The sequence below is a fragment of the Hydra vulgaris genome, chromosome 05 (genome assembly GCF_038396675.1).
Source record: "Hydra vulgaris chromosome 05, alternate assembly HydraT2T_AEP".
Taxonomy (NCBI): Eukaryota; Metazoa; Cnidaria; class Hydrozoa; order Anthoathecata; family Hydridae; genus Hydra; species Hydra vulgaris.
The window spans coordinates 23,023,512-23,047,500 of NC_088924.1; the positions used below are offsets into that span (position 1 = coordinate 23,023,512).

Consider the following 23,989-nt stretch of genomic DNA (forward strand, 5'->3'; position numbering starts at 1 on the left):
TAGATTTTGTTTATGACAAACAAAAGCAAGAATGTCTCATATTAGCAAATACTAGTAAGAAGATTTCTATTGATAATGACGAAAAAAAAAAAAAAAAAAGGATACTTCCACTTTATCACAAATAATTAATGAGAGCGAAATAAAGTCTTTTAAATGATGATGGGGGAGGATAAAATAACTTTCTTATTTTAAATTTTATGTGGAAAAACTTTTTACTAAAAAAAAGTTTTTTTTAATGAAATTTAATAAACAATGAAAATTATTAGATACGACCACAATTAAAAATTACAAATTTAAATTTTTAAATAAAACATCAAAAATTAATAAAATAAATATTTTCTTAAAAACGCAAGACAATGAAATAGTCTTGCTTTATAAAGGGTTTACCGTGAAAACGAGTGAGGGTGCAGGTCTTTTTTGGCCTTTCAGGGCTTTCAGATTGAAATATTTTTTGACAAATTTACTCAAAAAATATTTTTTCTCAAAAACCTTTTTGGTACTAAAATGTTTAAAAGAGACAGAGAAAAAATAAAAATAAGGTGAGAGACAGAGAGAAAAAAAACAGTGATTAAAAATAAACTTTTCCAGATTTATTGGTTGTAAAAAGAACTTTAACATAACAAAAAATGTAAAAATCCTAATAATTACTTTTAGATATTCAATTAAAAACTAAAACGAAACTGAAACGAAAACTCGTATAAAAGAATACCTAATATAGGTATACGAGTTTATAAAAATAAAATACTATTTATTATTCTAACAAATCTAACTTAAAAATAAAAGCGGTAATCTTCATTTCTCTTTTAAGTCTACTTCAAATATTGACTTGTTTAGTATTTTATCTATATTTTTGAGTGGTAAAGACAAATAACATTTACACAGTGTTAAGTAGTTATAATATCTCGTGAATTTCATTCTTTAATAAATGTGATTCTGCGATCAGTGTTGAGGTTAGTGTTGCTTTTAATTAAAGCGCAACACCTTTTGATTTTATTTGATGTTAAATCGATAACTTAAATTTTTTTTAAAACAAAACTTCGATTTTAAATTAATTCGAAAATCAAGTAAAATCTATCAAAAATATGGAAATCGATCTTAACAATAATAACATTACAGTTAACTCAGCGAATAACAAATCTTTAAAAATAAATAAAGTTCAATTGCATAAAAAAATTGGAGTTAGCGGAGAATTAAAATCGGGACGAGAAGCTGTTGCTGGATTACCTAACGAAATTGCTTTAGTTAAACTTATGGATCAAAGTGGATATCCTATAACACAAAACAACGGCCAAAGAAGATATGGTCCTCATCCGTCTTACAAAGGCACGTATATTATTAATAGTAATAATAATAAAAAAAAAAAAAACAATAACAAAACAACGACAACAACAAAAACAACAATAATAATAGTAGTAATAATAATAATAATAACTATAAATATTTGAAGAATTTTTATTTAAATATTTTTGATTTTGTTATTATTTCATTTGAATTATTTTTTATTTTGGTTTTTAAATTTTTTTAATCAAACTAAAAAGTTTTTGTTAAGGAAGGATTTTTTTATCTTTTGATACACGTATGCAATTAATGTAAAAAATAGCATGTTACTGTGAAGCGAAATAAAGCTCATGCACGCGGCGAACAGTTGAACAAACATTATTTGTCGGAGAGATTCGATATTGCCTCGATAACCAGTATACGAATGTAAACCCCTCGACACATCTGTTATTTTCGTTTTTTTTGTTTTAATCGTCTTTTCCTTATTGGTATTATATTTCTCCATTATAGATTGCGTTTTTAGGAGTTAAGTTTTTTAATCCTTCATATAAAATATTATTTGATTTCGCGTTCAGAATAATATGCGAATTATTTTGGTGAGAAAGAATTTCGCGAAAGATTCTACATATTAATGACCCTGAGTTAGAATTATAGTTTCTTTTAGGTTGTTTTTTTTTGTTAAAAATACCTTTTACAGCTATGAACTTAATTAGTTCTCTTCCATGATAGCAAATGCTTTTTAAAAGCAGAAATGGTCTCATCACAGTAATATTAATGATCATTATTCAGTGTAAATGTATTCAGAGTTTTAAAAAATATATTATATTATAACTAATATATCATCATTTGATTGTTGAAATAATAGTTGCTTGCATTTCATATGTATGCTAGTTTTTGAGATGTATGTATGTATGTATGTATGTATGTATGTATGTATGTATGTATGTATGTATGTATGTATGTATGTATGTATGTATGTATGTATGTATGTATGTATGTATGTATGTATGTATGTATGTATGTATGTATGTATGTATGTAGGTATGTATGTATGTATGTATGTATGTATGTATGTATGTATGTATGTATGTATGTATATATGTATTTATGTATCTATGTATATGTAGTGTATGATAGGTGCTAGATTATGATCTGTATGATAGATGCTAGATTATGAAATAATAATGTTGTATTATGTTAATTATATGTAATATGTTGTATATGCAATATTTTTGCTAATTCAAGGCCACATTGCAGTGTAAGGTCACTTGATATATATATGTATATATATATATATATATATATATATATATATATATATATATATATATATATATCATAATAAAATAGATAATTGACTGGCTTTTATTACATATATATATATATTTATATTTATATATATATATATATGTATATATATATATATATATATATATATATATATATATATATATATATATATATATATATATATATATATATATATATATATATATATATATATATATATATATATATATATATATATATATATATATATATATATATATATACAGTTGGTTTTGGCTTAGGCAGACAGTATTTGTATATCAATTGGTTTCAACTTTAAATCATCAAAGTTATTATATTTTGATTGTTAAAATGTTTCTATTTGTGTGATTTAAATGTTTCTATTAGCAAATAGTTTGTCACTTTTTAAAAAATTTTAAGCATGTTACAACATAAGTAAATGAATTTTTTTCTTAGGTACTCCACCCCCTAGGGGCTGTGAAGTTTTTGTTGGTAAGCTCCCACGGGACTGCTACGAGGATGAGCTTGTTCCAGTGTTTGAGAAAGTTGGAACAATTTATGAACTTCGTTTAATGATGGACTATAATGGACAAAATAGAGGTTATGGGTTTGTTATTTACCTCTCTTCACGTGATGCACAGAGAGCTGTTCGTACACTTAACAACTATGAAATCAGGAAAAGCAGATTAATAGGAGTGTGTCATAGTGTTGATAACTGCCGCTTGTTTATTGGTGGTATACCAAAAAAAGTGAAAAAGGATGAAATATTGGAAGAAATTTCTAAAGTTACTGATAGTGTTGTTAATGTCATTGTTTATCCTAGTGCTACTGATAAATCTAAAAATCGAGGTTTTGCATTTGTGGAATACAACTGTCATCGATCTGCAGCAATGGCTAGAAGAAAACTTATGAATGGAAAAATACAGCTTTGGGGACATCCTATAGCAGTTGATTGGGCTGAACCAGAACAAGATGTTGATGAAGACATAATGGATCAGGTAAAATATTAAACTTAATAGAATAATATTAACTTGGATTGTTTTAATTTATTTAAATATTGACTTGGATTAGTTAAATTTATACATATTCTATTATTTTCATTATAAGCTTACTTAGGCTAAAAAAATAAATTTTTTAATTTTGTTGTTTGAAAAACGTGATATTTTTAAAAATTCAATAAAGTCACATATTGATTAAAAGTTTTAATTAAAAAAAAACCTTTGATTTTGGCCTAATTATGCCATGCAAAAAACATTAGGGGACCTAAAGCAACCTGGTATGTTTAATGTACAATATTTAATTCAGACTGGCAAATCACTCACTTAGGCATGCAGTCTCTAGATATGAAGGATAAATATTTTGTTTTGTTTTTTTCACTTTTAATACTTACTTGGAAAATGTTTTCTGGAAAAATGCTCTTTTCAAAAACTAACACAGTTTTACTGTACATTGTACTAGATGGTACACATACACATTGACAGATGCACACAGGCACACATCATTATTCAAAATATTGCCTGTCCAAAACCTTTTTTAGTATATGAATTAAGCCCCAAAGTAGCTATTCCAGTATTTCAGTATGCAGCTATAAGTAATATTTCATGCTTGTATAAATCCCCATTTATATATATAAATTATATATATATCAACCCTCGGAATTAGGAAAAAATCAGGTCGGCAATAATTTGCTGACCTCAATCTTTTAAAGGTTGGCAAAAAAAAATTTGCTCTTGCTTCATAAACAAGAAGTTCCGAGTTTGATTTCCACCACGTCCCTGTTAGTACTGCGTTCAACTTGTTTTTCCGTGCAGTGGTCTCATTTGTCAAGGTTTATGTTTTGGAGTTATAAAGTTGAGAGAGAGAGAGAGAGTTGTAACCACAACTAAAAGTAGCCTCCTTGACTGTAGTGGCCTTAATGACCTTGGTAGGTGAGTTGAAATAAAAAATTAAAATATCTACTATCTTATATTAATTTATACAGGTTTTTTCGAAACAAGAAGAAGTAAACAAAGAATAATAAAAGAAAAGGTTGCTACTCTATGGCAGTAGGCTATTTCAGTGTGATATAGGAGATGTTATCTAAATAGGCATTCATAGCAGGCCTTGTTTTAAATAAAAAATGACCTAGCACATTAGCTTGTATTGATTTTGACATCATAAAATCTTCATTTATTTTTCTATTTAAGGACATTAACTTTTTTAACTATCACAATAAAATAAATTACTGCAAAACAAGTTTATATTACTAATTAAGAAAAACAAATCCAGAAGTTTTATTTGGTAAATGTCCATATTATGGAATGTCAATTTTGTTTTCATTTTTTTTTTAATTTTAAATAATCAAATTTAATAATACATTTTTGTTATCATTTAACATAAATTAATTACTTACTTTTCTTGTTATTTGTATAAATAAATTAAAACATGTTAATTTTTTTTTTCATTATTTCATAAAAATGCGACTTCGCAAATAATGATTTTTTACTTTTAAAAGGTTATAAACAGACAAAAGTATTACTTTTTGCAAAGAAAAAAACTCAAGTTAATTACAAAGATTTAAGTTTCCAAGTGCCATTTATTAAAAAATACACATTGTTGCGCTTTCATTGTATACTAATATACATTGTCAATGTATATAACTATATATTAGGAAGATAACTGTATTTTTTTGCTTTTAGAAACAATAAAAAAAAAGGTAACAATGAAAATCACCAACAATAAAAAATACTAACAAAAATCATGCAAAAAAAAAGTTTTATCAATATATCTCAACAGGGTAAATTTTTATAAATTCAAAATATGAAAGACTACAAAAGAAATAAAAAACAAGAAAATAGCATAATAAATTACAAATATAATTTTCACGAAAATTATGATTTAGTATTTTCATTTTAAATTCATTGCTACTGCTGGGAGTGGTAATTAGTGCGTGATTCTCTAGCAAAATATTAGAATATATTCTGGATTGTTTTTTTGTGATTTTAAATTTATATTCAGCTGCTATGATCTGAAACTGAGTAACACAAAATGTTCTACATAAAGGGCCAGTAGCACCTTGACAAAATAAAAAGCAAAATATTGACCACTGGACAAGAGTATCAGAAGAAACTTCCATATTTATTATAATAAATGTTAGTCTCATCATAAATTTTTATTTCACATTTTTGCACATAACCAGTAAACTATAGCCATTAATGTAGGTTTATTAACTGAGCTTTTAAGATCATGTATTCAGCAGTTCTTTTTTTATCAGTAGAAATATCACTACAACATGTCACAAGTATGACCATCAAAAATGATATCATCGATACCATCTACAGGGATGTCAAGTTGTAGTATCAGTTTAGTATGTTGAATATGAATTTTTTCAATTACAGATTTAGCATTTGTAAAGTAAGTACCAGATCCCTGTCAAAAAAGCTTTTTCAAGTGGATCTGTTGAAAACCAATCTAATAAGACATACTTTGCTCCATTAATCAACAAAGTTTGTACAAGTTCAATTAAGCTGCAGCATGTATGCGCTATTGTATTGCTAGTATCTAGTGTAAGCTACAATTCAGCAATATCTTGTAGCAGTTGTAACTGTTGATCACCAACTGAATGGATTTCTCCACATAATTCATTTCTAAACCGAATGCCACGATATTTCAATGTGGAAGCGAAGATGTATATATATTAGATATATATATATATATACATACATATATATATATATATATATATATATATATATATATATATATATATATATATATATATATATATATATATATATATATATATATATATATATATATATATATGTATATATATATATATATGTATATATATATATATATATATATTTATATATATATATATATACATACATACAACTCTCGAAATTAGGAAAAATGAGTTTGGCAATATATTGCTGACCTCAAACTGTTAGAGGTCAGCATTAGATCAATTAGATCATAAAAAATATTTGCCAACCCTAATTCTAAGGGTTATATATATATATATATATATATATATATATATATATATATATATATATATATATATATATATATATATATATATATGTATATATATATATATATATATATATATATATATATATACATACATATATATATATATATATATATATATATATATATATATATATATATATATATATATATATATATATATATATATATATATATATATATATATATAGATAGATAGATAGATACATATATATATAGATACATATGAAGAGCTCATTTTCAAAACGCTGTAAATCCATTTTTTGGGTTTTGAGTAAATCAAACTTTTCTCCTGCATAAAGAAATTAAGTATTTTGGAATAAGTTATTATTGATTTAGTTAAACATGTACTTTATTAATAAGACTATAATGTCTACTGAAATCGAGTGGTATGAAATCGATGCATATTTTCAGTGGTTATTTTTGTTTTGTTTCAAAACGCTGTATATCCAAGTATTATTTATTAACAAAACGCTTTATATCCATTTCATTAATAAAATATATCTATTAATGAAACATAATATTATTTTATTATGCATTCTAAGGTCTACCTTAAAATTTTGTTCTCCTTTAATATAAATCAGCAACTTTTTTTAAACAACTCACAAGTGCAACTATAAAAATATATAAGGTGAGTATTTTATCTTGTATTCAATAACTTTAATAAAAAAAACAACAAAATAAATCATGTTATGCTGAAAATTTTTTTAAATATTTGTATCTTAAATTAAACATGTTTACAAAATTCACAGCTAAAAAACATTTAAATCAAATTATGAACTATCTTCACTAAGGCTAGCATTATCTTCAGTGGCATTACAGAGTAGTGTTTTATACATACTAAGTATTCTGCCTTCTGCTCCGACAAGACCGAGAAGACGAAAAACATCGTCTTTCTTAGCAAGTTTAACACAGTTATTTAATTCCAAACGTTGCGGTCTAAATGTCTCCCATTTCTTCCCTTTTTTAAGGATACTGTGTGATTTTGGCTCAGAATGGTAACTAAATGCAACTACTTCGAGCTTGTCTGAATTTTTAAGAAGTTTTTTTGCTTCACTGATTTTAAATGTTTTTTTGCTCATGACATACTTTTTGACTTCTGATTTGAAGTCATGTGCTGACCAATTCTGCCCGTAAACCATGACTTTTCCATGCCGGCTAAGTATGTTTATGTATTCATTAGGCTCAAAAATTTGGTCTCTTTTTTTAATATCTAGCTGAACTCGACCAAACACGCGATCAGCTGGCAGATCTGAGTGACCTCGTTCTGGAAAAGTATGTGTAATCTGCAGTTTATTAAAGTATTGTTTTCTTAGAGCTAGAAGCATATATGTCATATTTATGTTTTTGTTCTGGCCATAGCATGCATCAGAAAACAATCGAAGTGACGAGGCGTTGAAACATTTATCTTTTAAAACATTTTTAAGTAGATGTTCTATAGCTGAACAGATCATATTCGAATCTTTCCTATTTTCACACTCCATCCAAGTAAAAAAATATATATCGTTAACAGACTGAGACTTATCACCTTTATGAGAAGACTATAAAATTTTCTGGCTTTCCTACGATGAAGAATGAAAAGAGCAGTTTTTAATTTTTTTTGGTTATCAGTAATATTTTGGTTTTTCATAGCCAACTTATATGTTTGACATGTAGAGCATGTATCTGTTGCTGGGTATCCAAAAGCTAAATTGAAATGATTCATAAATACCCCATAATAATAATGGTAGCCTACAGTAGCTACAGTATAAGCATTGTTTTTATCCAATAAAAGTTCGTACATCCGCTTTACATTTAAATCAGAGGGCAAATATTTACGTCCTGGAGCACCTTTTCTTCCATAATGACTTGCTCTGCAATTAAAAGACTGAATATGGTTTTTAATAACTTCTTTCTTTTCAGAAAAAGCTATTTTCTTCCTGTCTCCTCCACTATTTTCAGGTCTGATTGTTCCATGTTCATACCAGTGTCTTGCAATTCTTAAAACTCTATCAGGTTTTATGGCTGGAATAAATTAATAAAATATTAATTTTTACTCATTAATTTTTTTAACAAAATATACATTCTATTTCTGAATTAAAAGTAAAGTAATTTTATACTTACACAATACTGAACAAAATGAAGCTTGGCAAACTCGTACTTTAATTCCCTCGCAGCATAAAAAGTACTCAATACTCATATTTCTTAACTATATTCGATTATTATATTTCACTCTGACTCTTTTAACACTGATTATATTAAGCATTGACAGTATAGTAGCATCTTGTGATACTTTATTTGCAATACTATAGAATTCTGTATGATGTTTTAGCAAATTATCCTTTGTTATATCTCGAGCCTGAAATAAGTCAATCAATAAATAATTATTTTGTCATAAACACAAATTATACCAAGTAATCTTACATTGTGTATAATAAAACTTTAAACTCATAACTAAATTATAATTTCAACATACAAAGATCATTAAATTAAAAAAACTCACTTTGCAGTAACCTGAAACATGATTACATGATATAGTAGGAATTTTTCCTCCGCTTGAATGTCTAAATAACTTATTTTTCTCTCTTGCAGAGGATTGTTTTTTTTTTTTTTCGTGATTTTAACGTTGACACAACACTTTCATCTAAACCATCCAAATCAGCCATCTTTATTATTATTATTTAAATATGACTATTGCGCTTGCGTGGAGTTAACTTTATATAAGCACGGATTGGTCAAAAAAATATACAGCACATTGAAAATAAACTAAAAAAATTATACAGCGTTTTGAAAATAAATAATTTTTAGAGCCTAAATTAAAAAAAAAAAATTAAACCTAATTAATTAGTTACAAACATGACTTAAAAGTATCTAACTTTCTCTTCAAAATTATCCACTTAACGCAGTTTTTTCGAAATTGGCGCTTACCGTGTTTTGAAAATAAGCTCTTCATATATATATATAGATACATATATATATATATATATATATATATATATATATATATATATATATATATATATATATATATATATATATATATATATATATATATATATATATATATATATATATATATATATATATATATATATATATATATATATATATATATATATATATATATATATATATATATATATATATATATATATATATATATTAGGGTAGCTATTAAAACAGCTTTTCTCTAAAATGTCTGCTCTCACCCTACTCACCCTATAATGGTGTTCTATATAATAAAATAATGCTGGATTGAAAATTTTTCAAAAAAATTATTATTTTTAGGTGTAGCTCAAGACCCTTAAACATCAGACGGTCCCTATAATTATCAAAACAAAAGTTCTTTAAAAGTATATCATGTTGGGTCTCCAAAAAAGTGAAATTATATAAAAATTTTTAAAAATAATCATCATTTTATAAAAAACATTAAGAAATAAAGTTATAATAAAAAACTTTTGTAAAAATGCATATTTTTAATTTTTAGTTTAATGTCATTTTCAAGGCAGAGAAATCTAAAATAATAATTTTTTTTTAAATGATGATTATTTTAAAATTTTTTATAATGTTGCTTTCAAAAAAACAGACTTTTTCAAAATTATGATTCTATCCTTATATCCTCTCTAAAAAGCTGGGTGTTCTATATGTTCAAGGCATTTTTGAGAAGTGGTTTTTTCTGTTAACTTATTTTGGAACTATAGACTCAGCCCTTGGAAATAAGAAAAATAAGTTCGGCAATAATTTGCCGACCTTAATCTGTGTGAGTTGGGCATCAGGTTGGCAGAAAAAATGTAAAACAAATGTTTGACCATAAAACATAGAAACAAGGTCGGCAATTTTTTGCCGACCTTAAACACTTCTAGGTCAGCAGTTAGGTTGGCATTGCTGAATGCCAAACCTAATTCTTAGGGTTGGAGACTCTTGGATTACTGTGTGTTTAAATAAATTTATTAGTAGAAATGTAAAAAGTGGTATTGTTTATGATGCGGTAGTGGTTATTAGTAGAACACTCTCCTCATAAGCAAGAAGTTTTGAGTTGGGTCCCCACCATGTCTCTAGTAGTACAGCGCTAAATTTGTTTCTCCGTGCAGTGGCCTTGTTTGTCAAGGTTCGTATTTCATAGTGGCCTTTATGGCCTTGGGGAGGCAAAATAACATAAAGAATTAATAGTAAAAAAAAATATCATTATTAGAAGACCCTTCTTTTGTTTGAAAAAAATCTAGGGAACACCTGAAATTCTAAATTTATCATAGGAGGATTCAAACATAGCTGATCTAAAAAATAGAGGTAAAATATTTTGGAATGAAAAAAAAATAACACAGCCAGTTTTGATCCTACTTCGAATTTCAAGTAATATTACATGTATTTTTCAAGTGGTAATGAGTATTTCTTGAAATTGTCTTATTAAAATATCAACAGACTAAAAACAGAGCCCTACTTTTAACTCAAGTCAAAATTTCTGCATTAAGCATTTATATAAAATGGTGGGCTTATGTATTTAACTTCTTTTTTACTGAGATAGTTGCCATCACATTTTTCTATATCTGTTTGTTAATTATGTAATACGTACAGATAAGAATACATATTTCTATTATCATTGAAATTTTTATGCTATATTTTCTACATTGAAGTTTTAAATGAATTTTTAACTCTGATCTCATTAATTAATTAAGAATACCATTTTTAGTTCAAGGCATAAGTCATCTCTTTTCAAAGCTGATAATAGTTCTTCTAGACCCTAATATCAACTTTCAATATTACAATATTGATATATTTATTAAAACTTATTTTTTATATTTATTAATGAAAAAGTTATTCTTATAAATATAACATTTTTAGGTAAAAGTTTTATATATCCGGAATTTACAGCTAAATACAACTGAAGAAACTATTGAAAATCTTTTTAAAAAATTTGCAGAAGTTGAAAGAGTTAAAAAAATTAAAGATTACTGTTTTGTACATTTTGTTACTAGAGAAGGTGCAAGATTAGCTCTAGAGAGCGTTAAAGGTATTTTTTCTAAATAAATGGTCATAAATAATCACTTAATTGAGTAGTAAATGCAGTCAATAGAGTGTATTTAAAAAAGCATTAAATTTTAAATTGTTAAAGAGTAGAAAAATTACATAATGAGGACAAGTATTAATTTTGGTGCCTTTAATTGCTGTCATGCAAATATTATTTTTAATAAAAAACATTTCTTGCCATTTTAGTAACACCAAGTAAATTATAAAAATTTTTTATATCAGAGTTATCTTAAGTTTTATATCAGAGTTTAAAGGCTAAAAATAAGTCATAACAAATGCAAATTTTTGTTAAAAATTTTATACTTTTTATACTATTTTTATTTTTTAGAAAAACGTTTTAATGTGTTCACTTGTTGTTACTGTTGAAATAGTGGAAAAAACTTGAACAAAAGTATCTATTAGTAATGAAAGTTTTAATAAATTTTTGTATTTATCTTCAGTTGACCACAGTAATTATAGTCTATGCAAAATGTGACTTAATTAACTTATGTTACTTCCAGTAGTAGTGATGAATATTATTTTACAAATGCTTTTTCTACCTTTTATCAGATTTTTTTATAAAATTATCAGATAAAAATAAAAAAAATTTGTAATTCATAATTTTCAATTTACTTTTGGTATTTATTATTACATGGTTTTTAATTTAAATAATAATTACAAAATTATCTCATGGTACAGTGAAAACAAAAAAAAAGATGACTTTCCTTGTCTTATTTTTGGTTCACCAGCAGATTTACTGAAAATGCCTTGCAAGCATAAAAACATGTTATGCTAAGTATTTACTCAATACAGAAAATTAAAGTAGATAGAAAACTAAGAAAGAAATATTAAAGTATCTGTCGGTCAAAGTCTTTTTTTATTTATTTTATCACAAGAACTAATCTCTTGAGAGCAAACAACTTTTTAATTTTTTAATTGAGATAATCAATTGTTAAGCATTCTAATCACTTCTGCCTTACCCTCTATTGGTAAAGTTATTTCTCTTAAAATTTTTTCGCTTAAACTTTTTCACTTAAACTTTTTCACTTTCACTTAAAATCTTCTACAGCGTGTGGTTATGACATTTCTGTTACAGTCTAGCAAAAGTGTTATCCAGCTCTCTTTATAAATTCATTTTAATATTTTCTAAACTATTTAACAAGTGGTTATCTGAATTTTTTTTTTTCCTTTCTGCTGAAAATGGCATTTTTGGTTCAAATTTGAAGAACACTGAAGATTGCTCAATCCACCAGGATTAATGCCCAATCAGTCTTCTTACTATTATTACTCTTAAAGTCATTGTTTAACAAACTTATAATATCTTATTATGAGTTGAACAACTTAATCCCTGGTAATCAATAAGGATTTTGATTTTTTCTTTATACTGCCAACTTGTTAGCCATTACAACAGAAAGTTTTTATGGTTTGTCCATTGCATAAGCGCATTCAAGGCAATAATGCTAAATAAGAGGTATCTTAAGTGCATCAAGACAAGAGCTGTTACTCTTGACATATCAAAGGTTTTAAATATAAATTTGACATGCTGGTTTTTTCCATAACTTTGCTTCAAGGTTCACTAGAACAACAAAGGACACAAGGTTCCATTATTAGTCATGTTTCTTATTTCCATCTTTAGTCCTGTTATGCAATAATTATGCAATTTTGATATTTCTATATTGATGACTTATAATACAATTATTGAGTCCTCTACTTTATGGATTGTCTTTTACAATTATTGCTAAGTCAGCATCTGCTAAGGTTGCTTAAGATTCATTAGTACAAGATTTGCATCACAACAAGTAATTTATTAGTTTTATACAAAAATTCTGTTTCAGACACAAATAAATGTGTTTGATAATTAAGCAGTATAATTGCTATAGCATTAAACATTGAGTAATTTTTACACTGTAATTTTATATTGTATACTATGTAACTTGATCAACAAAAAATTGGTATAAATATATTTTTTACAGATTAAAGCAGACCTCTAGTGGCATCTAAAGATATTTAAATTTTTTCTTAAAAGTTCCCATTGCTTGCTACTAAGTAATTGTGTTCTTTTTTAAACTTTATTATATCTCTGGTATATGCATGGAATCTGTATTTACGTTTTACAAAAAATGGCAAAATGTATTAACAACAATATTTTACCATTTTTTGACAGCAACTGAAGGAATCAAAATGGCAGCAATTGAAGAAATCAAATTTTTTTTCAAATATTGGCATAATTTATACTTATCTTAAGCATAAGTAAAACTTGTCATGCAATTTCTGGGCTTTTATTTAACAATTTGAAATTGATTATTTATTTATAATATTTTTTTTCCATACACTCTAACCATCGACATGCTTTTAATATAAAATTAATTTTAAAGTTTTTTATAGTTGTGATTTTATTATTCTATTTGTTCTGTAGTTTGTTTGACAAAAATAATCCTGCATTATTCATTGTAAAATTTAAGAGGGTGAATCAATTGATGGAGCCAAGATTGAAGTAACACTAGCGAAACCTGTTGATAAGGAACATTACAGGCAACAAAAAGCGGTAGCTAAGTTAATGCAAATGGCTAACCAGTACCAACATATTCCAAGCTTTCCACATGATTTTTTTCCTTTTAATAACCAAATGCATGGTGGGCTTATGTATCCTCCCCCTTTTTTACCGAGGTAAGTACCATTTTTTTTTTCTATATTTTGTTAATTAGTTAATGTAATACTTACAGATTAGGGTACAGATATCTATTATGGAAACTTTTATACTATATTTTCTACATTGTAGTTTTAAATGAACTTTTAATTCTCATCTCATTTAATAGTAATTCTTAAGTTTTTTAACTTTTTTAGAAAATTTCCTGACACCCTTTGGTTTCAAGAAAATTTTCAAAGAACCATAAATAAATAGTGATTTTGTGACTTTTCATACCCGGAGCTTTTTTTAAGCTTCATATTTTTAGTTGCCTTATTGCTCGATCCAGTTGAATAAACCAGCTAAAATAACATCGATGTTAGTATAAGGTGTTCTTCAATGTCTACAAAAACAATAACAAACTTCATTTTGCTTATATTCATTTTCAACAAACTTAAGAATGTTTTTGTCAACTTAGGCTAATTAATTTTTTTCGATAACTTTTTTTTTTATACTTTCTAAATATGATATCTTAAAATTCTTACTTATCATATGGTTCATTTAGTTCATGGGTAATGATAAAAAAATCACCCATCGTGCATTGTTTCTTGAAATAAGTTGTTAAAAAAACTGATTATGTATGCTTGTCATAATGTCTTAGAGAGCAATTTCTAACATTTCTAGCATGTTTCACATACGCGGAACAATTGGTTCTGCTTTACCATAAGTCCCGTGTTACAATATCAAAAATATACTTCGTCTGGCTTGTAGTTTTGTTGCAAATTAAAATGAGAGAGTGAGGTATATCAATAACTTGCATTAATACTTTAGTTTGTAATTTTTTAAAACCCTGCCAAAAGAAAAAAAAAGGCTTTAAAAAAACTGATTATGTATGCTTGTCATAATGTCTTAGAGAGCAATTTCTAACATTTCTAGCATGTTTCACCAAAGTTTTTTAAAAATTTGTGATAATTTATTCTACTAATAATAATTTTTCGTATAGTTTTCTCATTGTTAATTTTTGTGAATCTTGTGATTCATTCATTGTTTATTTCTCTTGTGATTCATTCATTGTTTATTTATTTTGTGATCTATCCGTTGTTAATTTCTCTTTAACTTTGTTATGAACAATATTTATTAGTTTTAAGTTATTTTTTTATGTTTAACATCAATTAATGTTTTCAGTATTTCATCAATTTTTATTTAAACTAGTGTGGTGCTTCATACTGGCAATCAAAATGTTTGTAATATTTTGTTATAAACCTTTATAATAATTTCTAGAAACCCTCTGGTTCTCAAGGGAACTTTTTTTCAAATTTTGCTTTATTATTTCAACCTAGAAACTATTTAAGATATTTATTAGTAATATATTTTACATTACCTTATTGGGGGCTATTCAAGGGAAATAATTTGGGAGACAGTACCCCCCCCCCCCCCCCCCCATGCTGTAGCAAAATCTGCTGTATGTAGTCATTTTTTCATGAAAAAAAACGTTATTTGCCATAAAAAATGTAAAGAGAAAAAAAAGGTCTTCAGTTTCTAAATTTGGGCGGCGCCCAAATACCGTTGGCGCTGTCGACCGTAAATAGGCCCTGCTTATTTTAACTTAAATTTTAGACTTATTTTAACAAAAGATTTGATTAGCGGTTTTCCAAAGATCAGTTTTAAATACTAAGTAGGAAAACAATTATAAGTTGTACAGCTTATAAAAGTTAATTAAAAACTTTCTAGTTAGTGTTTTAAGGTGATTTAACTCACAAAGCACCATTCAAGAATATTTAATGGAGAAGAGGCCAACTTTCTTGCTAATGATACTTTTGTAGCCAGAGTATAAAAGAAACTTTTGACCTTTTGATTCTCTAAGTACTGTAACACGGCCGCTCTTCTAAAACTTAATTAACTGGATAGACAAAAGTAGTTTAAGATACACACACCATTATTAACAATTAGCACAATTAGATCTTAAAACTTTCCATTCTTTGTTTGTACAAAACCCACGTTCTAATTTAAACTGAATGACCCAAGTTAATATTTAAAGAATGAGTTTTTTAATTAATGTAAGACATTAATGTTTTCTTTAATTAAAAAAACTCAGATTTAAAACAGAAATTAAAAATTAAATATACCAATTATATATATATATATATATATATATATATATATATATATATATATATATATATATATATATATATATATATATATATATATATATATATATATATATATATATATATATATATATATATATATATAAGGGTGATGAAGAACAAAGGTGATTTAGTGAAGTGTTTTGCAAAAGCACATGAAAGAATAGTCAGAGGATTGAATCACCCTTAGTTTCTTCTAATCACAGTTTGATCTCTCTATAACTAATATCTCATTCTTCTTCATCACCTGAGTCCCCCTTTTATCGAACCTCTTACAACTACAATAAAGCTGACTGGGATTCTTTACGTGATTTTCTTCGTGATGGCCCTTGGGTAGAAATCTTTCGTCTTCCTGTCGACAAATGTGCTTCTTACATAACTTCTTGGATTCAGGCTGGCATGAAATCTTTTATTCCCTCTCGACGGTTCCAGGTCAAGCCTCACTCTCCTCCATGATTTTCCTCACACTGTGCTGCAAAGCAATTCTCCAGAAAACAGAGGTCTGTTTATTTCTGATAGAAACAATTGTAAAAAAGGTTTTGTCTAACGCCAAAATCGCTATTCTCAGGTCATGAAATCTCGTATCTCATCTCAAAAATTAGGCTCTCGTGACTTCTGGAGAATCTTTAATAATATCAATAGTACGGGCAAATCTATAATTCCACCTCTAAAAACTTTTCATCAATATCATCTCTTGATTCCACTAGTTGCGTTCTACCTGATATTGCCAACAAACAGGTTGATCCATTGCTTGACATTCATAAGTGATTTCCTGCCTCGACTCTTCTACAGCTTGTGGCCCGGACAACATACAACAATACAACATAAGTCTTCTCCGGAGCTGTTGTCTATACTCTCAAAACTATTCAACAAGTGCTTATCAGAGTCTTGTTTTCCAGCCTGCTGGAAAGCAGCATCTGTTATCCCTATCTTAAAAAATTCTGGAGAGCGATCTGATTAATCTCACTACCGTCCCATTAGTCTTCTTTCTATCATAAGCAAGGTTTTTCAGTCTTTAATTAACTAACACTTAATTTCTCATCTTGAATCTAATAACTTACTTTCTGACCATCAGTATGGATTTCGATCTTCTCGTTCTACAGCTAATTTGCTAACAGTAGTTACAGATAGGTTTTATCGTGCATTAGATAAAGTTGGAGAGGTTAAGGCGATCGCTCTTGACATTTCAAAAGCTTTTGATAAAGTTTGGCATGCTGGTCTTCTCCATAAGCTTTCTTCTTATGGTGTATCCGGCAACATCTTTAAGATCATTGAATTCTTCCTTTTCAATTGTAGCATAAAAGTTGTCCTCGACGGACAACACTCTTCTTCTTATTCTGTAACTTCAGGGGTTCCTCAAGGTTCTATCCTTGGCCCTATACTCTTTTTAATTTACATTAACGATCTTCCAGATATTCTCACATCTAAGGTGGCATTGTTTGCTGATGATACTATCATTTATTCTTGTTGTGATAAGAAACCAACACCCTCTGATTGCTTGGAGGGGGCATTTGAGCTTGAAAAGGATCTCACTTCTGCAAAGCATGGGGATGACTGGCTGGTGAACTTTAATTCAGATAAAACTCAATTTTTTTCAGCCAATTGTTATCGCAATAAATTAGATCTTCCTATATTTATGAACAGTGATGTACTCGATGAGTCACCTACTCTTCATCTTCTCGGATTAACTCTTACTTCCAATTTTTCTTGGAAACCATATATCAAATCAGTTGCAAAATTAGCATCTGCTAAGGTTGCATCTCTTTATCGAGCTCGTCACTTTCTTACTTCGGATTCTATTCTCTATCTCTATAAATCTCAAATCAGGCCTTGTATGGAATACTGTTGCCATATCTGGGGCGGATCTTCTAATGATGCCCTTTCTCTTTTAGACAAGATGCAAAAACGCATTGTAAACATAGTTGGACCTGCTCTTGCAGCCAACCTCCAACCATTATCACATCGTCGTAATGTTGCTTCTCTTTTTTCTACAAATACTATAATGGGCACTGCTAGCTAGCGTCTCTTGTGCCATCTACTAAAATTCATTCTCGTTTTACTTGTCATTCAATCAAGTGTCATCCTTTTTCTGTGACTGTTCCTAAGTGCTCCAAAAGCGCTTATTCTTCTAGTTTTTTTCCTTGAACATCAGTTCTTTGGAAATCGCTTCCTTCATCTTCCTTTCCTGATTCATATAATTTGCAATCTTTTAAGTTGTCTGTCAATCATTATCTTGCTATACAATTTTCATCTTTTTTCTTTCAGTAACTTCCAACTTTAATTAGTGGCTGCTTGCAGTCTTGTTGGAACCGAAGATGTTTAAAAAGAAAAAATATTAGGGACTATTCTAGACCGTTTTTGACAGCGTCAACTGTATTTGGGTGCCACCCAAATTGAAATTTCAGGATTTTTTTTTTTTTACTTTTTTCACCGCAAATATTGTTTTGTTTTTTTTTTCGAAAAAAACTCCGATTTTCTGCTAAAGTTTGTCAGAGCGAGGGGGTACCGCCACCCAAATTTTTTTCCTAAAATAGGCCCTATATATATATATATATATATATATATATATATATATATATATATATATATATATATATATATATATATATATATATATATATATATATATATATATATATATATATATATATATTTATATATATATATATATATATATATATATATTTATATATATATATATATATATATATGTATATATATATATATATATATGTATATATATATATATATATATATATATATATATATATATATATATATATATATATATATATATTTATATATATAGAGAGCATATTTAGGTGCGCATTTTCTCACTTTTTTTGCTCATCTAAGTTGATACGGCTTTTTTAGAAAAAGAACAAGAATAATGAACGAAAAGATTGCTGCCCCATCCCAAACCCTCAGTCAATGCAGCAGCACTCGACTGCGAGTCAGGCTATTTGTCAGTTGATGTATGCACTGAAACCCCCAGCTATTTCAGTATGATGTCACACTGCTCACCTAAATCAGCAGTATAAGATATATATGCATATATATATATATATATATATATATATATATATATATATATATATATATATATATATATATATAAATATATATATATATACACATATTTACATATATATATAAATATATATAAATATATTCACATATATACATATATATATATATATATATATATATATATATATATATATATATATATATATATATATATATATATATATATACATATATAAATGCAGATTTAGCTGCATATGATGAATATTTACTACAAATCCCTGCTATCTGCAGGGACTTGTAGTAAATATTTTGGTTGAGGGTTCAGAGTTTCAGTAGATTGTATGTTTCTTATAATATTGCTGCTATATATTGGCATTTTTTTCTTAGCAGTCAAGTAGGTGTTAGACCATTAGCAAGAGGTCGTGGTAGAACTGCTGCAGGATCTCGCTCTGCTGGTGGTAGAGCTTATATTTTAAATGGTTTTCTTCCCCAACTACATCCGTTACTTCAAGCTGGGGTAAAGACAGTTTGCATTTTTTATTTTTTTTTCATTAAGTCGATATTATATAGAAAAATATTTTATATTAGTCAGACCACCTCTATGATATTTTACCCGGAATGAATCTCTCTCCTACAAATCCTGTTACATTAAAGCCTCAGTCTAGGCGTACTCCGATGCAGGTAATTTACTTTTGTTGTCGCTTTTTTTTTTTTTTCTTTTTTTTTTCAATCAGACTTTTTTAATTTAACTTCTAATTTGAAAACATTGCAGGTTTTAGAGGAAATGTGCATTAAAAATAATTGGGGAACGCCTATTTATACTCTCCATTCTACTGTAAATAATGATCGACAACTATTTTTATACAAGGTAATTTTTAAGCATTGAATTTTAAAATCATTTTAAATAAAAAAATTTGTTTTTCGATTGTTATTTAATTTTAAACGTATATTAAATTTGTAAAGATAACCATTCCACCATTGGGCAATACATATCAACCACAGAAGTTGTGTTGTACTATTGAGGAAGCAAAAGTTTACGCTGCCGAATATACTCTTTCACAAATAAGTGGGTTTAAAAATAGTTTTAATTATTTAAAATAATTTAAAAATGTATAATTTAAATAAATGGTTTAAAAAAATATATATATAATAATTTTTATAATATAATTAGCGATAATTATTTCTTTGTATATATTATCAGTAATTTTAATGTATTATGCAACAATTCAAAATTTTAAAATAAAACTCTTATTGCAGTTGAAAGAGTTTTATTTTAAGATCACATAATGCAATTCTCTTAGCAAACGAAACGTCTCCTCAAGTTTCTCCGGTTTCTCCATTCCCATTACGTCTCCCTGCACCTGGTAAGATGACGTCATATTTTATTATGACAATAACTTAAAAGTTTTTTTTGTTCTTAAAAGTAGTTCAAGGTTTTTATTACATTTAGTTTAATTAAATAATATAATAAATTAGTTTTTGAGTCTCAAATTCTAAACTTAGCAGTTTTTCGAATTGTATTGATATCCAATAAAATTATTCTTAGTAGGCTCTCAAAATATTAATTTTGGAAATTATACATTTATAGGTTATGTTCCAATTACTACTCGCTCTGTTGTTGCATCAGGTGTTGTTACAAAGGTTACTTGGCCTAATGGTGTCCCGCACCCGCCAGCTCCATACTATGACTACTCCGATCATCAACATCAGTCACAGCAAGTCTACTTTCAACAATAAATCTACGCGTTTCAACAATAAATCTCCGGGTTTCTAAATGGTTGTGATTTTATTATCTGCAAGTTCCGATTTGAACATTGAATACAGCTTACTCCAACAGATGCTTTTGTACAGATTCTTAATTTCAGATTTCACTTGTCTAAAGTATCATATTTTTATTCGACGAGATTTTTCAACGAAAAGTTTTTTTTTTCGTTTATAGATTTGCAAAAATTAAGCAAACTTGAAAAGCAAGATTTTTTTATCGTAGTTATCTTTCAAAAAAAACTATTTATACAAAATAGTTTAAGTTTTTCGTCGTAAACGTTTTTGTTTTTGATTTACATTACATTTTTCACATAGTGAACCGATTTTTTGTGTTCCGTTGGTTATATACATTTCTACCGAAATGGTTTAATTTTTTTTTCTGTTCTGTTTCTTGTTTTCCTATTAAGTTTTATTTTTTAATGTTTCTTTTTAAACTAATTTAAAAAGTTTTAAATTTAATAATAATGCAAATCTCTAAATATTCTTAGTTTTCGTTATCACTGAAAAACCAATATTTGGTATTTTATTTGTGAGTTTGTACGTCCATAGTTGTATAGATATATTAATATTTGAGTATATATTTGAATTTGCTAATTATTTCCAAGCATGGTTTTGACGCAACGTCATTTACACCATTGTAATTAGCGTTTAATTGTCAGCTGATTTCAAAGACATGTAAAGCGCAAAATATTTATGCTATAGGCCTGTTTATGAAATAAACGAAATATATACGAATTGTTAAAACGTAAATGTTTTATTAATTTTTAATTTTTGTGTGTGTAATCATTATAAGGTTTTTTTTTGTCCATTTTTTTAGTAAGGATGATTTTACTAAAATTTAAAACAAAATATTCCTAATTCTGTAGCTGTTCACTCTTTAAACCTCAGACTTCACCTATCAAACATGAGCAATATTTTTCAATAATTTACGTTTAATTTGCAAGAAGTAATCCAGTTCAGTTAATAAATCAGAGATATTCAAATATGAAGTTTGGAATACTATTTTGAAAATAAACCTAGATACGATGAGGTGAAAAAACTCTTTTAATACTCTATTAATGGTTCATGGCGCTCAGGTATAACCAGGAAAAAGTTTTAAAAATTAGAAAATCAAGGAATACCTGGAAAAGTCAGTGAATATTTTTTAAATCTTTAAAATCAGAGAAAACTCAGGAAGCATTTTTTTAGTTTTTTATTTAGCTTTAAGTTACTTTGCAATATATAAATTTTGATTTTTTATTATTTGAAAGTTGCTCACTACAGTGGTTTTATAACTGATAATATATAGTAACTATATAATATAAATCTTTTAGTATCTTTCTGTTATTAGTAAGAACTTTGAGTTTTTGATCAACTTATTTCTAATATCCCATCTTGAGTCAAATAACTTGCAGGCAATGATGGCCTATGACTGGACCAAAGTTTGAAATTTCTAAAATCATCGAATATGACAATTTTGGTTTTCAACGTACAACTTTTTATTTTTTATTTTTACGAATAATTTTTTACTACTAATTAAAACATGAACTACTTATTTTTAAGCCTACTACATTTTCAACCTACTGAAATTTCAACCTACTGAAATTTCAACCTACTGAAATTTCAACCTACTGAATTTTCAACCTACTGAAATTTCAACCTACTGAATTTTCAACCTACTGTATTTTCGACCTACTTTTTTTTTGATCGACTTTATAACTTCGTCCTTTCCGGTATGTATTTTATTTTAATTAGAACTCAATCTAATCAGCCGTTGAGCACTGGCTTATAATTGAGAGGTCTAAGGTTTGACGCCTTGTTTAGGTATATAAGGCAGCATGAAATTTCTCCTTAAATGCACTTCTTCGCAGCTCTACGACAAAACTGTTAGGTCTTGTTGAAACACCGTTACACAAGAAGAAAATAAAATGAATCATTGTCTAACATTTGATGTAAATGGTGGTACTTTATTTTATCCAAAGTGACTTAACGGTCTTATTATAGAGCAAAATAACCCAAGTTGAAATTTTTATATGGTGTTTATATAGAGTAGAAGAGTGTTTTAAGTTAAACAAAATTTTTTTTTACAAATATAAAATTAGGTATTTTGAAGTCAAAGTCCGATATTCAATAATATTGTACTAAAACAGCATAAACAGCAGGTGTAAAAAAAAAAAAAAAAAAAATTATTCAACTTAAAACACTCTATACCATTTAATAAACAACCACTGAAAATTTTAGAAACGGCTCTTGACTGGTTGGCGAGCAATGTTGGCCGAAATACTGTCCCGATTTGGACTCAACGTAAAGAGTTATTGAAAATAAATTGTTAATTTTTATTAATTTTTTATAAAAAATTTTTTTAACATTTTGAATATTTAAAATAATACAGGATTCATGGCAGTTTTAGAAATCCATTATCCCTTAGTATTCCCTGATTTTCCACTGTTTTCAAGTATTTTTTCCCTAAGTCTGGTATGTGAAAAGTATATAGTATTTCCTGTTAATGTTAAATGGTATAATACTTTCGCTACTAAATGTTCCCTTAATCTTTTTTATCAGAATTTATTAAGAAATTAGATTTTACCATCTCTTTAATTAACTGATAGTAATCCTTTATAGGAAAATTTTTTAGTAATAAAAAGTAGTTTAAAAAAAGTAAGAAAGTCATAAAAATTCAGTAAATTTTTGATATATAATTCAAGAAATATATTTAAAAAGTAACAGTTTGTATCTGTTTTGAGCAAAGTAATGTGTTTTATTTACAAAATATAAACTTTATATTAGTAACTTTTTCTTTTGCTCTAAGATACTATTTTGCTAGCTCTATTTTCTTAATTTCTATGTTTTTCTCGTTTGATTTTGTTTTATA

At 27.0% G+C, this 23,989-nt stretch overlaps 1 protein-coding gene and 1 long non-coding RNA gene across 6 annotated transcripts; one reads left to right on the plus strand and one right to left on the minus strand.

Annotated features, from left to right (window-relative positions):
* Positions 1 to 873: 873 nt before the first annotated feature.
* On the plus strand, positions 874 to 21,882 carry LOC136071903 (probable RNA-binding protein 46). 5 transcript variants are annotated; one of them, XM_065797681.1, is made up of 10 exons: positions 874 to 1,323; positions 3,025 to 3,566; positions 11,404 to 11,572; positions 14,031 to 14,235; positions 19,762 to 19,891; positions 19,963 to 20,055; positions 20,147 to 20,242; positions 20,338 to 20,440; positions 20,676 to 20,738; positions 20,963 to 21,882. In XM_065797681.1, exons 1-10 carry the CDS (start codon positions 1,083 to 1,085, stop codon positions 21,109 to 21,111), a joined length of 1,791 nt encoding a protein of 596 aa, XP_065653753.1. In that variant the 5' UTR covers positions 874 to 1,082; the 3' UTR covers positions 21,112 to 21,882. The 5 variants fall into 5 exon arrangements, with proteins under 5 accessions (XP_065653753.1, XP_065653754.1, XP_065653757.1 ...); XM_065797682.1 differs by having other exon boundaries at positions 19,765 to 19,891; XM_065797685.1 differs by having other exon boundaries at positions 917 to 950.
* Positions 8,361 to 9,201, minus strand: LOC136080010 (uncharacterized). The gene is made up of 3 exons (XR_010638377.1): positions 9,068 to 9,201; positions 8,689 to 8,923; positions 8,361 to 8,589 (listed from the first exon to the last, which is right to left on the minus strand). It is a non-coding gene; the product is annotated as an uncharacterized LOC136080010 (long non-coding RNA).
* Positions 21,883 to 23,989: the final 2,107 nt, after the last annotated feature.

Excerpts from the sequence above, each read along its gene's own strand:
- LOC136071903 (XM_065797681.1), top strand. The coding sequence starts at position 1,083 with ATGGAAATCGATCTTAACAATAATAACATTACAGTTAACTCAGCGAAT. Across the intron at positions 1,324-3,024 it reads TCCTCATCCGTCTTACAAAG|GTACTCCACCCCCTAGGGGC; the intron begins GCACGTATATTA and ends TTTTTTTCTTAG. Across the intron at positions 20,739-20,962 it reads ATTACGTCTCCCTGCACCTG|GTTATGTTCCAATTACTACT; the intron begins GTAAGATGACGT and ends ATACATTTATAG.